Source organism: Ostrinia nubilalis, chromosome 14, assembly GCF_963855985.1.
Source record: "Ostrinia nubilalis chromosome 14, ilOstNubi1.1, whole genome shotgun sequence".
Taxonomy (NCBI): Eukaryota; Metazoa; Arthropoda; class Insecta; order Lepidoptera; family Crambidae; genus Ostrinia; species Ostrinia nubilalis.
This window is the reverse complement of record NC_087101.1, coordinates 7,005,229-7,018,732: the sequence shown is the minus strand read 5'-3', so window position 1 is coordinate 7,018,732 and position 13,504 is coordinate 7,005,229. Positions and strand designations below refer to the sequence as shown.

The window sequence follows — 13,504 nt, the reverse complement described above, 5'->3', positions numbered from 1 at the left end:
ATTAATTATTGTCGTAAGAGAGTCAGTGCCGCGACTGTGCGACGCGACGGGCCCCCGCAGTGAGTGTGCGAGCGCGATAGCAACATAATTACGCGCGAGCGATAAGGATGGGTAGCTTGGGGTCATTGGACAACATTCTACGTGCTCACGGACCAGGCTTTACCATGTGCCTTAATTTTGAGTTTTCGATATTTCGGCACTGTTGCAAGCGCCATGGTATAAGTCACGGAGTAAACCGCGACGCGACGTTTTCATAGTAAGTAGTATCAAAAAATAGAAATAATATCTTTGGACAATAAATAAATATCTTTGGACAATCTCACACAGCCAGCGCCATCTAGCCCCAAAGTAAGCAATTAATATGCTTGTGTTATGGGTGCTAGCTTAACGGATATACTACTTATATGTATACTTTTTTTTTTTTAATACATACAAGACATACATATTATACCTACATAGTAACACCCAGACCCGTCACAGAAATTAAAATTCATCATTTCAATTTCTGTCCGGCCGGGAATCGAACCCGGGACCTTTCGGCATAGTAGTCCGTTCTGAACCACTACACCAAACAGCCGACATAAAGTAGTCATAATATTTTCCCATAATAGCAATGCAGTTCTGACCTCGCATCAACAGATTCTTCTCCGTGATGACTATGTACAGGGCTATTTACCATCATGCATCCAATTTGTCTTATACTTAACCCTACACTGCATTCAGTCCCATATATGGGACAACCAATATAATTGATGCTTTTTCTGATTTGAGCCAAGTAGCGGCATCTATCATCACGTAAAGAAAGTGACAACAACCAAAGGCATCCATTTATTGCATTCGTTGAAATTAGATGGCAGCACTATCTCGCTCAGTCAGTCATTCAATTGAAAATTTTGAACTTCACCCACGCGCCGTGCGTATTCATTTTGAAAATTTAATAAATAATAGTTGTTTATGAAATGCAACAGTGGAAAAAATGTTTTTATGTCGAAATATCAATGAACTAAACAAATGTAAGTATATTTTTTTAATTTGGCCGTGTTTCGATACTAAATTTTTACAATTACTGTGTGTTCCCGATGTGTCACTTCATGCAGTGATGATCAAATTTTAGATATGTACACTAATGGTATGATGTTGATTTTTCGTACATAGTGAATAAGAAAACCTCATCCAGCGCTCAAATCCAAAATTATTTGACCATACCATTAGGCAATGAAGATGAACAAGACTCCTCAGGCCGAAAGTGACGATGACATTGCCTCAATTAGATCTACCCTCAACAAATTTTCTGAAATGTTTAGCAATAGGTACGGATGACGAAAAGCAATTTGTTTCACCGAACAGGTATGAATACGCTGCCCCATCAGGGTCCTATGCTGCAGCAGCATAATATACCAAATCCTAGTGGTTCAATCTTGCTGTTCCCTACATCCAGATTCGTGAAGCAGTTGGCTTCACGTACACGTCAATCAACAGTTGTATCTTCCGCTTCTGCTGCACCACAAGACCCTGCTCCTACACCTGCTGTTTCCGTCTCCAGAATAAAGGAAAATGTCATTTGGAAAAAAGATTACCATCCAATAAACCTTGAGTTTTGTGGGCAAACCGATCTAGAGTCAGAAGTTGAAACTCCTTTGCAATATTTCTTCTAATTATTCGCCATTGATAAGAAATACCATGTCAGTAACCCAGTTTGAAAAATTCAGCAATATCTACACTTCAATGATACCACTCGGCCACCAGCAGGTACTGCTGGATACGATCGTCTCCATAACTCGGACATCTATTAGAGACCCTCAAAAATGTCAAGCTATACCCAAAAGAGAAGCATTGTCAGTGGGTGAGCATATGTGCGCTACTAAGGCCTTGTAACATGCTGCGCCAATATCTACCTAATAAGCCTCATAAATGGGGGTAATCCTTGATAACTAATACACATACCCAGTATTGATTACGCTTTAATTTAGGTAGGTCATTGCATGCAGTGCCACATATGGAACAAAATAAAAAAATCATTTTTCTCTATAACTATTAGTTTATTTTTATTTTACCTGTACTTCCCGTGTTCTAGACCACAAATATGATCTAATAAGATTTTTTATTCTAAAAACAAAAAAATCATGCAGTGTAGGGATAAGTATAAACATTATATCTTGTGTTTTAAGTATAATACCCCGTGTGCATGATAGTGCCGCACCTACCCTTTGGTTTAATGATTACCTAATTATTTTTGATGGATTAAATGTATTTCCCTTAGTATTGTATTTCCCAGTGATAAAATGGTGACACAACGGGGGTCCGCAACAACGCGTCGACGAACGATTTGCTGAAGACACACAAACCCGATCGCGTGACCAGTCACATGGACTCAGTTTCATGAAATCTGCAGTCGGAAGGAAACTGCGTAGGTATCTGACTGGACTAGTCTTTTTGTTATTTCACAAATTACTAATACTCAACAATACTCCTGTTAGCTCCTCGTACTAAATAATATGCTTGTTTCACGAGTGAGCGGCGGCGGGGACCGAACCAGCGTTCCCCGGATCACGAGTCGGCCAGTCCGACCCCTTCACCGTTCGGCTATCGTGGCTTCGATCTGATAAATAAAAGACTGATAATAAGGAGAGATGGCGGTAGATCGTGCAGAGGGCTTTTACAATCGAAGTAGAGGACTTAAAATGACCACGACCGCTCTGCCAAAAGCGAACGAGCGTGTAACTTTCCTAGAATCTGTTAAGTTTAGTAGCATTCATGACACATTTGGTTTAAGACCATTTTATTTTTATTTTTCATAAGTTTCTGATATATGTAGTCAGGTACTTCCATGAAAGATAAGGAATCAATTATTTAATTAGGAAAAACCGATAATAGATAAGGAGATTAATTTAGTAATTAAAATCACACGTACCTACTTTTGGTAAGTAGCTTTACAACATTATGATATTTATAATTATTGGTTTTTACTGAAAACACCTAACTATTTTCTCATATCAGTCTTCTTTCGTCCACGGTTAGACCTAGACCTGTACCATTATTATGGAAATATAGCTGAAACTTATACTAAATACTGAAACTGTACGTAAAAGTATATTATATCAGTAACTGAAACTCGATGTAAATACTTTTAGGTACGTTTTCGTTAGATTCGTATACTTTTTGGATAGCTTGATGCTATTAGGTAGGTACTTCTAACTGCTGTTTATGTACTTCGGAATAGTGTATGGTGGGTGTATGTGCTTGTGCGTTTTTGTAATTTCACAGCTTAATTTGACTCAAATCTCAAATGATAAAGAATTTCCTGTCTGTAAGGAAACACCAAATTCAGGACTAAGTACCTACCTGTATTTAAATTTTAACATTATATCTTCAAAATATCAAATTGCCTAAGATGCCTGTACGGCTAGCACGAAAAACTTTCTAGTCGAATCGTTTGCGTATTCGAATCGCCATCAAAATATTTAGTACGAAAACTACAACAGCGCCCTTGTGAACGTGTCGTAAAGTGAACTTAGTATGAGAAATGGTTGCACGAAACTTATTTTGAGGATCAAAATTGTCACGTTATCGTTTAATTCGAAAGTTGAGTATCGAATTTTGTCGAATACGCAAACGATTCGAAGATGAAAGTTGTTAATTCTAGATGTAACTACTGGCGAGCGAAAGCTAGAAAGGCAGCTTTGTCAAATACCCTAGCTTATTATGTAGATAAATAGTCTTATCGAATCAAGTGCATCGTTTTAATGTGCTTTACTTCAATACGTACCTACTGATATTTTTGTACAAATCGATAACAAATAAAAGCAATGGATTAGTGCTTAAAGCATTGATAAGTACTAGGTACTTAAAAATTGCATAAATATTATGGAACTTTCGGAAGCGGTGTTGAATGAAAACATATTAATTTTTTAACAATTAATTATTGAAAGCTATGATCAAGAAACCTCTCATATTACATTAACCTAAATAGTATTGAAATAAGTGGATTTGTATACCTACATCCTACAAAATGTTAAACTCGTGTAGGTAGAAACTGAAATTCACTTAAAATTTTTTCATTGCATGGACCTAACCTGATACAATGGTGGAGCCTTTTAGTGAATTTATAAGAAAGATTTTTTTGAGAAGACGTTACTTTTTCACTTTTCTGGACGACAAATTATTTTTTAAAATACATAGGTATTATATACGCCAAAACACATATTTTGAAGTAAAATAACAGTTTTTCTATTTAGCCTGCTACGAGCAAAGGTGATCAGGTGATCCGTCTGCTCGTTTGCCTCCTATCACATAAAAAAAAAAAAAAAAAAAAAAAAAAGGTCCCAGTCTAAAGCGAGTCGCATTCGTGGCCCCGTTTCCAACAACACTCAACAAACATCCGTATAGTAGTAGAAGTCGAGTAAACTAGAAAACAAGACTGCTTTTACTTACTTACATGATAAGTTCAAATAGAGCATCTTTTTGATGGGCTTCATAATAATATGAGAAAGATCTCAATTTTATGTCTGCGCTTGAATTTTTTTATTGCAGGTAAAGCTATATTTTCTGACTTCGATATTTTTCAAACACTATTCACAGCAAGCTTTATGTAACTTAACTGTAGTTACGCCTAATGCTAACCTCCTACTTAATTCAATAGAATTCCCTCATTCATTAAATTATTTGACAACGCAGGTATTAATAATAGTCAATCTAAATTAATGTTTAATGTTTCCTGTAAATAAACTAGTACATGAAATTCAACGGAATTGCACTCATCACAAAACCCCAAAATGTTACTTCTTTATTTAACAAAAGTTACATGGTTGTAAAAGTGTTACGTAGAAAGCATTATATTCCTTGAAACCTTACTAGCATTCCCAAGGGTAGCTCGAATTTTGATACTAGAATCGCCCACCAGTATAAAGTCGAGTAAATGAGATAGTTGAGTGGCTTAAAAGTATCTCAGGTTTAATATTTAACTATTTTATGCGCATTGTAAAGTTGCAACAAACTTCATGTTAAAATACGTAGAAGGTAAGGTAAGGACGGTAGAAATCGTACTAAGACCACAATCTCATTTGGAGCTTATCATAGTGGCACTCCAGTCACTGCTTTTCAGCCACAAAAAGCCTTTGCGTTTCTATTTTTGTCTATTCCAAGTGCTGTCAAACAGGGTACTCGTTTGTGGCCAACGATATTTAATACCCTAGATGTGATCACGTACAAAATCTTGGCAAAGACTGTCTTAAAAGTATATTTTTTAATTCTTTTTAAGGAGCAATTTGGTGTATTGAATCATCTATGCCTCGCGCGCAACTACGAGCAAAAGAGAGCTTAAAAGCACTCTTTTTTCAGGCCATTTTTGAACGTTGTCGGTATATCTAGGGTATTTAACATCTTTGTTTGTGGCTCACAAACGTTAAAAGGATGCGCCACACAATATTCGACCGAACGAATTGATCGGCAGTCTTTTGTGGAACGGTCTCAGTGTCCAATATTGCCCTGTCCAGCCGTGCCCATGTTGTTAGGCAATTTCTAGAATACCTATGCCCTTTTTGAGGACTAAAGTTTGTGACAAATCGTCAATCTTCTGACAATGATCTGGGAAGCATGGAAGTTACTTTATGTCCGTAAGTGAGTAATTTTTATGAGCATTTTTTGAAACTCACGTTTTATAAAAGTGTACTAATATTTACCTACAGAAGTAAATAAAAAATCAACATTCTATTTCACAATTTTGTTCGTACAACCAAGTAATTTATAATAACAAACATCCAGTTTCAAAAAAAAATAATTAGCATTTTTATCCCAACAGAACAGCGATGGAGTCGCAAATTCCCGAATTAATGTCCACGGGCAAAAAATCTTACAAAGCCGCAGACAGCTAATGCCAAGAACAATGCGTGATTACGTGATGTATGCACACGGTGCACGGTTCGTGTAATTCACGCGGGGACATTAGCCGGGTGCAGGAGAGCGTAAAAATTTTAAGTCCGCTCTTTGTTTTTTGCGAAAGAAAAATTAAGGAGGAGATAATCCAAAACGCCGAGAGCGGGTGTCGCATCGTGGCGGAACTGGGAACACAGGAACCGTAGAATAGACTGGCTAAAAATATGCTGAATTTCATTCATGTTATTCACCTTTCAGAGATATGAGTGAACATTGAATTCATTTTAGACCATGACAATGTAGATGAAAACGTTACCGTAAACTAAAACTAAATTTCATTAAAATTCAGTCAGTAAATTCTTGATAAATAATCACTGTCTGTTTACTGCTAAATACAATTAATTTAATAAAAAACAATATAATTTTATAGGCATAAGTTGTACCTACCTATTCTTTATCGACAATAACTGTGTTATGAGTTGAGCTCCTATAACTAATTTAAAAGCAATGACGCTTTCTTAAAACTTAAAAATCTTCTATGATTTTTTAAGTCCAAATGACTTTGCAATATTTCTGTAAATACTGGCCAGCTCCATTGCAGCCTTGTTCCATGTAACAGGTCAAGTTTAAAAGGGGCTACACTAAATTTTCGACTCGCGCAACAAATCTACGGCGAAATACTAGGGCACTATTGTTTGTTGTGCTGGCTTTACAAAGAGAAGCCAAAACGAAATAAAAACACCTCAGAGCAGCAGAAAGAATCATTACTTTTGTAAAGCGTACATTTGCCTGAACAAAGATAAAACAAATGAGTGCCTAATTCAAGAACCTTCACGTGTGAAATTATAAATAATTTCGAGATTCCTTTTAACTTGCGTACAATTTCTTGGGGAAACAGGTGGAGCGTGTAATAAGAAACCTGTCATCAATTAGGTAGATAATTCGTAATTTGTGAATCGTATTTTGCATTTCCAATTACTGAATAAACTCAGTAACTATTATTTATTCTGTGGTAACACTGAATAGTTAAATAGGTAAGCAGTTTATTTTACTGTCCGACTCTGAATTATCATATTGCCTATTTATTAAAAATAGAAAGAGCAGCGCAGGTTGCACTTTTAAATCCCATAGGGGCAAATAAGAAGCTCTAGGTCTAGACGCTGATAGTAGTGTAAGCGCCTAATTGTGTACTAGCTGTGTATTCAATTTTCGCGAAACCCAAAGAAGAATCGTTCATTTTACCCACGCGCCGTTTCTAAAAAGTCGTTTATCACTAGTGAACCAGAAGAAAACTGGGTCTTTTGTCCTCCTTTTAAGTTCAAACGCTGGTTGATACTTTTGATAGTATTTATTGAATAACTTGTACAACAATATTACTCATCATCATTACCTCACTATAGGCCTTATACAGAAGCTCAAAGTTGCAGAGCGTGCTATGGAGAGGGCTATGCTCGGTGTTTCTTTACGAGATCGAATCAGAAATGAGGAGATCCGTAAACGAACTAAAGTCGCTGACATAGCCCGACGGATCAGCAAGCTGAAGTGGCAGTGGGCTGGGCACATTACTCATCAGTATTACACAATTACATTTCGGCAGAGTAGTCCGTTCGACACGATAGTTCACCAACGACTGCCCGCCATTCTCCAAAAAATGCTAACGTGGTTTTCGCTACAGTGTGATCGGAAGCGGAAACCCCGGCGCATTTTTATATAAATTATTTCTTATTATAACAATGTTCTAAAAATATTGTGATAAATCATTATTTTAAATAAAATTGATATTAACATTTTACTGTTTTGATTTTAATTTATACAAGACTACAAATCACAACATGAGATCACAAACCGGAAGTGCAGTGTAAAATTATCATAATGAGACAATTAAATGGACACTGAAAGGTATTGCTTAGAAAACATTAATAATATTATTAGACAGTCTAACTCAAGTATATTATAATTATTAACCTGACAGGTCAAAATTTACATATTAAAGTTTGTGACCTAAACGCTACCTGGGTAACTTAAAACCCTGTACTAGGCTAGTATGACAATCACGGTACCTACCTAACTACTGAATTATTTTCATGAAGCAATCCTGTGAGTTGCCATCGGTCATCCTCGTAACATCTATCAGCTAGGTATCCTATTTGATTGCTCGCTGTCACTATGCAAATTATATTGAGAGACAAAAATAATAATCTGCCATCTGATAACATTTACTACGTAAATATGTCATGACTAGCTTTCCGCCCGCGGCTTCGCTCGCGTGGAATTTTGTCTGTCACAGAAAAACAATATCGCGCGCGTATTTACTCACCGTTTAGACCTACCCTGGACTACGACAAACATTTTAAAATCAAAATCAGCTCAATCGGCCCAGCCGTTCTCGAGTTATAATCAGACTAACGAACATCAATTCATTTTTATTTATATAGATAGATGATAGCCAGCGGCCGCCCGCGACTTCGTACGCGTGGATCCAATTTTACCCCCTTCATCTATCTTAAGCGGTTTAGACTTTTTTCATACAAATGTTTTTTCCCGCTAACTCCCGTTCCCGTAAGAATTTTGCAATATCCTGTTGTAACAAAGCTTTAAGTTTACTAAGGTACCTGCATGCCAAATTTCAAGCGTCTATCTTACGCAGTTTAGATTTTTTCATACATATGTTTTTTCCCGCTAACTCCCGTTCCCGTGGGAATTTTTTCGGGAATTCCTTTCTTAGTGCACCTCTACGGTACCTAAACTACGTCCCTTCCAAATTTCAAGTGCCTACGTTTAGCCGTTTAGGCTGTGCGTTGATCTATCAGTCAGTCAGTCAGTTTCTCCTTTTATATATTTAGAAGATAGAGAGGTACTCATTTATAAGATTGATTAGCAAATACATAACATAACAATTTTAAATACAAATCTGCCGATTAAGAATTCGTAGCAACCATTGCAATCGCATGGAATTAAACTTCATTGTTAAACCTAAAAGATTAATAAATGATTAATCGGTTTAGATAATTTTAATGCCTTTCATAAAAAATTGGTGCATGAAGTAATTTGGTTTATTGTTGCGAATATCAGCAACGAAGATGCGCGGGATTTCATTAGTTTTGTTGCTTTTAGCATGCAGTGCTTTGGGAAAGACGGTGCCACCGGATAATGGCGTGTATGACTACCACTTAAAGGTGGGAATGCATGAAGCAGACAGGATAAGAAAAGCGGAAAATGAGCAAAGAGTTGCTGGAGGTTCGACCACCACTGTCGCTGCAGTTCCATACCAGGTTAGTCACACTTTATCTAGGTAATTTGGTTCGTTTTTCATTCAGTATAAAATCTCAAACTTAATTAACTAGCTAAATAGAACGAAAAGTAAATATCGGGGTGAGGCACTATATTTTATAACAAATTGTATACCTAGCAATCAGACATCATAACTGTCGATTGTATTTACAGTGAAAAGTATGTATTGTATTCGTGTTTTTTTTTCTCTACCTACTATCTTGAATTATATCTATTATATATGTATTATATCTATACAGGGTGTTAGGTAAATGGGTATATGAGCCGACACTAGCCCATGTTAACATGGTCATATAAATGGTATGGTGAAGTCAGAAATTTGATATCATCATTTTAATTTTTTTAATTTTCATACAAAATTAATTTGATAAAATCCGATTTGTATGAAAAATAAAATAATTAAAATGAAGATATCAAATTTCTGACTTCACCATACCATTTATATGCCTATGTTAACATGGGCTAGTGTCGGCTCATATACCCATTTACCTAACACCCTGTATATATTATAATTATATATTTATGTTACTTATATGTAGTTAGTGTAAGTAGATACAGTGTACCTGCCTACAAAATAATTTATGCTATCGCATTAGGTTATTGACCTGTAAAGATAGTTTAAGTTGGTGAAAATAAATAAATAAATAAATAAATATCGTTAAGTTTAAAAGTCTTATTATTTTTACCCAGGCCGGCCTCATCATCACATTCCGGCTGATCCAGACCTCAGTCTGCGGAGGCACCATCATCTCCGACACTCGGATCCTGACTGGAGCTCACTGCAACAACGATGGCAACAACATCGCCAACTCCATCACCGTCGTCGTCGGCTCCAACTTCCTCTTCGCTGGCGGCACTCGAGTGGTCTACACTGGTGTGACTATGCACCCTGGCTACAACCCCTGGATCTTGGCTAATGACGTTGCGGTTGTCTTTATCCCCAGGATTAGCTTTTCTTGTAAGTTGATGTTTGTTTTCACATATTTAGAAATATACTGAATGCAGCTGCTTCCAAACGCCCAATCTGGAAATTTTTGGGACAGCAGAGGAAGTCTTTTAGGATGATGATACTTTCTAACCTACCTTCATAATTATCTTTTCAGTGTTCATTCAACCGATCAACCTACCCACGGGTAGTGAGCTATACAGTAATTACGTCGGGACAACTGGTCTAGCTTCCGGATTTGGAATCACCAGAGATGGTAACTATCTCATATCAATATTAAATAAAATAACCTTTCCTGAATTAGTCGTACCTTCCGTATTTTTGGGATTGAGGGTTTGTATCCTTCTCCCTCCCTCCCTTTGCCTCAGTAAATTATAGAAGATCATCCTCCTGCCATGGAGAGTAAAAACTAAAATACTGATGATTTGATGACTGTTTGTATGGTCTTTCTTAATTTTCGGGAACTTCACCAGAAGAACTGTATCTTTTACTATAAAATTATATATTACCTCCTTTTTGATTGAATTACCCACTTACTTGCGAATATCTGATTCGCTGTTAACCACACTTCCTAACACAAGCAAAACTAGGAAGCCCCAAATACTTGTAATTGAAATATGTAAAAGTTACTGAAATAAGCTTATTAACTGCCTTTCCTTAATTTTCTAGGTGACGCCGTCGGCTTGACCCAGATGATAAGTTCCGTGAACTTGAGGGTGATACCTAACGACGAGTGCGCGAGTACGTACGGCGGCGTCATCCAGCCCAGTCATATGTGCACCAGCGGCGCTGGTGGGGTCGGAACCTGTCTCGGCGACACTGGAGGACCGTTGGTCGCTACTGTCAATAACAGGAGGGTGCTTGTAAGTTTTACAACAATAGGCTAGTTTTCTAAAAAAATTTTTTTACGCCGTCATGTTTAATATAAAAAAATATTGGACACCTATATTATTATTTATCAATCTAACAAATAATTACATAGTTATGGTGCGTTGAAGTTCCGCGCGACGTCACAAAGTGCGGCACTTTTATGCACTCATTGACGTCACGGGCCTCTTCTTATGAACTTTAGCGCGATTTATCTCTTTAAATTTTCATTAGTTTGAAAAAGTGAAAAATACGTGTAGAGTAGGTATTTTTTGATAAGTTAACTGACGGACTAATTAAAACTCTTGCATTTTGACCCAGGAAACATCCCTATTCTACTTATTAGCTTTGAGTTCACAATTTCACACCGACAATGGCCACATAAAGTCTGGTATATTAAGTTGCGACTGAAGTAACCACCGAAAGGATTGAACATGTAATTATTAAATAGACAGTACCTAGTGTTCGTTTGAGACGCGCCCCACCATTCTTCCGCTAATGTCTAAGTGTTATCGGTACACGCTAAATTATCCATGAGTGCACTCTACGCACACTACAATAATGACGCTCGGATTGCTCGGATTGCTTGGATCAAAGCACTCCGCGCTTCTCCCGACCAAAAATTGGTGGGGCGCGTCTTTGCGGAAGAAACGATCTATACCTTGCAAACTGCGTAATTAGTACGACAAGTAGTATGGTTACAATTAACCAGTATTCAAAGATACTCATGTCAATATTGAGCATGCATCAAAAGGTATAAAACAGCTATGAATATATTAAACTAACGTGACGTCTATATGAAAAACATTTAGTATCCAGAGAAAACAATTTTTTCAGATCGGTATCAGCTCCTTCACGCCGCGCGATGGTTGCCAGCGAAACCTGCCATCTGGATTCTCCAGGGTCACTACATTCGCATCATGGATCCGCGAACAATAACTCTTACCAAATAAACAAAGTTTTCATCATACATGGATAATAATTTAAAGATTTCTGTTAAATTACTGAGCTACTTGAAAAAAGACTACACAAACAACATAGGGGAAAGTAGTACGAGTTGATCCCCTGGGGTAAGATGATCTTTCGCGATTGTGCTGAAACCACTAACGTCATTTAGTTTCTTTCACTGGTAAAACATAGCTCTGGACACATCCCCGCCTCAGTCAAATCGTAATGGTGGCGTGAGCGATACATCGAATTTGACGAGAAAAAAGAAAAATTGTGTACTTCTGATCTAAAATAGGCATGACTTTGAGCTTATGTTACTTTTATTCAAACAATGTTAAATGTAATTACTGTTGTCGTTAGGCTTTCTATTATGTTTAATTTAAATATTTTGGCCATTAAAACGTAGCCGCGTACTTGTAGATTATTTTAGCAAATATTTAGCAAAAAGTGGGACTTGGGTCAAGATGATCCCTTCCTATATGTACGAGATGATCCCTGGGAATTAAAACAAAAAAGTCAATGGAGTAGGTAAAGGGAAGTGAAATAAAAGAAAGAGAACTTCATATAACTCACCTGAGTCTGAAGGAGATGATACTGAGTGGCTGTACTGAACAGAAAAGTTTTCAAGCGATACCAAGGGTAAAGGATGGATAAAATGTTATGCATGTGGAAAATGGGACCATAAAGCATGTGCTGGGGTAGAGGGTGATGAAGCAGGTGAATTTATTTGTGATATATTCAATACAGCTCCAGCCAAAAAGCGTTTAAATTCTTTAAACGCTTTTTAGCAGGTACTAAGAAATAATCTGTTATTTTCGTTATTTAATTCGTAAATGTTTTTCTTTTCTAACTTTTTAACGATTTGTTCGCATAATTAGGTACTCCGAAAGGAATATAACCAGAAAAGAATATATCATAGAACAGAATCATAGGGATCATCTTACCCCTACCTGGGGGATCATCTTACCCACAGGGGTGTACAAGATGATCACTTTGTAAGGTTTTGCAAAAAATGGAATATTTTAATGAAACCTCAATTAATTTCTGGTTTTGAGTATAAGGAAAGTTGGATAGATAAATATACTAGTAGTAATCGTCTTTATTTTTGGTTTACCTTGAAAAATATGTATTTTACAGCGATTCCCGCTTAAGGGGATCATCTCGTACTACTTTCCCCTACTAGGTACCTGGATAAATTGTATTTGACGATGTAATAGGAATAGGAAAATCCGATGAAATCCATCAAAATCGCGTTAATTCTTCCAATACATCTGCTAACAAAACCGCAGCACCTGAAAATAAACAAATCGGTTTTGCCGACCTGAGAAATGAATCAAGTTATCAGTTTGGAGAAGGGGATAATTGAGCAGGGCACAATCGCGATATGATGGATCTTCTGCGCAGACAACTTAGCCAAAAAGATGCCTTAGGTTCTATAACAGTTTAGTATAGATTTTATGCATTAGCCTAGATTTTATAAATCCCTAAAAGAGGCTAAGAGAAGGCTACTTTGTAAATAAGTAATAAGCACTCATGTACATACGTATTTATTATTGTGTGTTGACATCAACATAAACGAAA

The 13,504-nt window shown here is 36.8% G+C and overlaps 1 protein-coding gene across 1 annotated transcript; it reads left to right on the top strand.

Moving 5' to 3' along the window:
- The first annotated feature begins 8,917 nt into the window (after window positions 1-8,917).
- On the top strand, window positions 8,918-11,945 carry LOC135077835 (collagenase-like). The gene is made up of 5 exons (XM_063972371.1): window positions 8,918-9,143; window positions 9,853-10,120; window positions 10,266-10,364; window positions 10,778-10,971; window positions 11,813-11,945. Exons 1-5 carry the CDS (start codon window positions 8,952-8,954, stop codon window positions 11,912-11,914), a joined length of 855 nt encoding a protein of 284 aa, XP_063828441.1. The 5' UTR covers window positions 8,918-8,951; the 3' UTR covers window positions 11,915-11,945.
- The last annotated feature ends 1,559 nt before the right edge of the window (window positions 11,946-13,504 follow it).

Coding starts and splice junctions, on each gene's coding strand:
- LOC135077835 (XM_063972371.1), top strand. CDS start 8,952: ATGCGCGGGATTTCATTAGTTTTGTTGCTTTTAGCATGCAGTGCTTTG. Junction 10,121..10,265: donor CCCCAGGATTAGCTTTTCTT/GTAAGTTGATGT, acceptor TTATCTTTTCAG/TGTTCATTCAACCGATCAAC. Junction 10,365..10,777: donor ATTTGGAATCACCAGAGATG/GTAACTATCTCA, acceptor TTAATTTTCTAG/GTGACGCCGTCGGCTTGACC.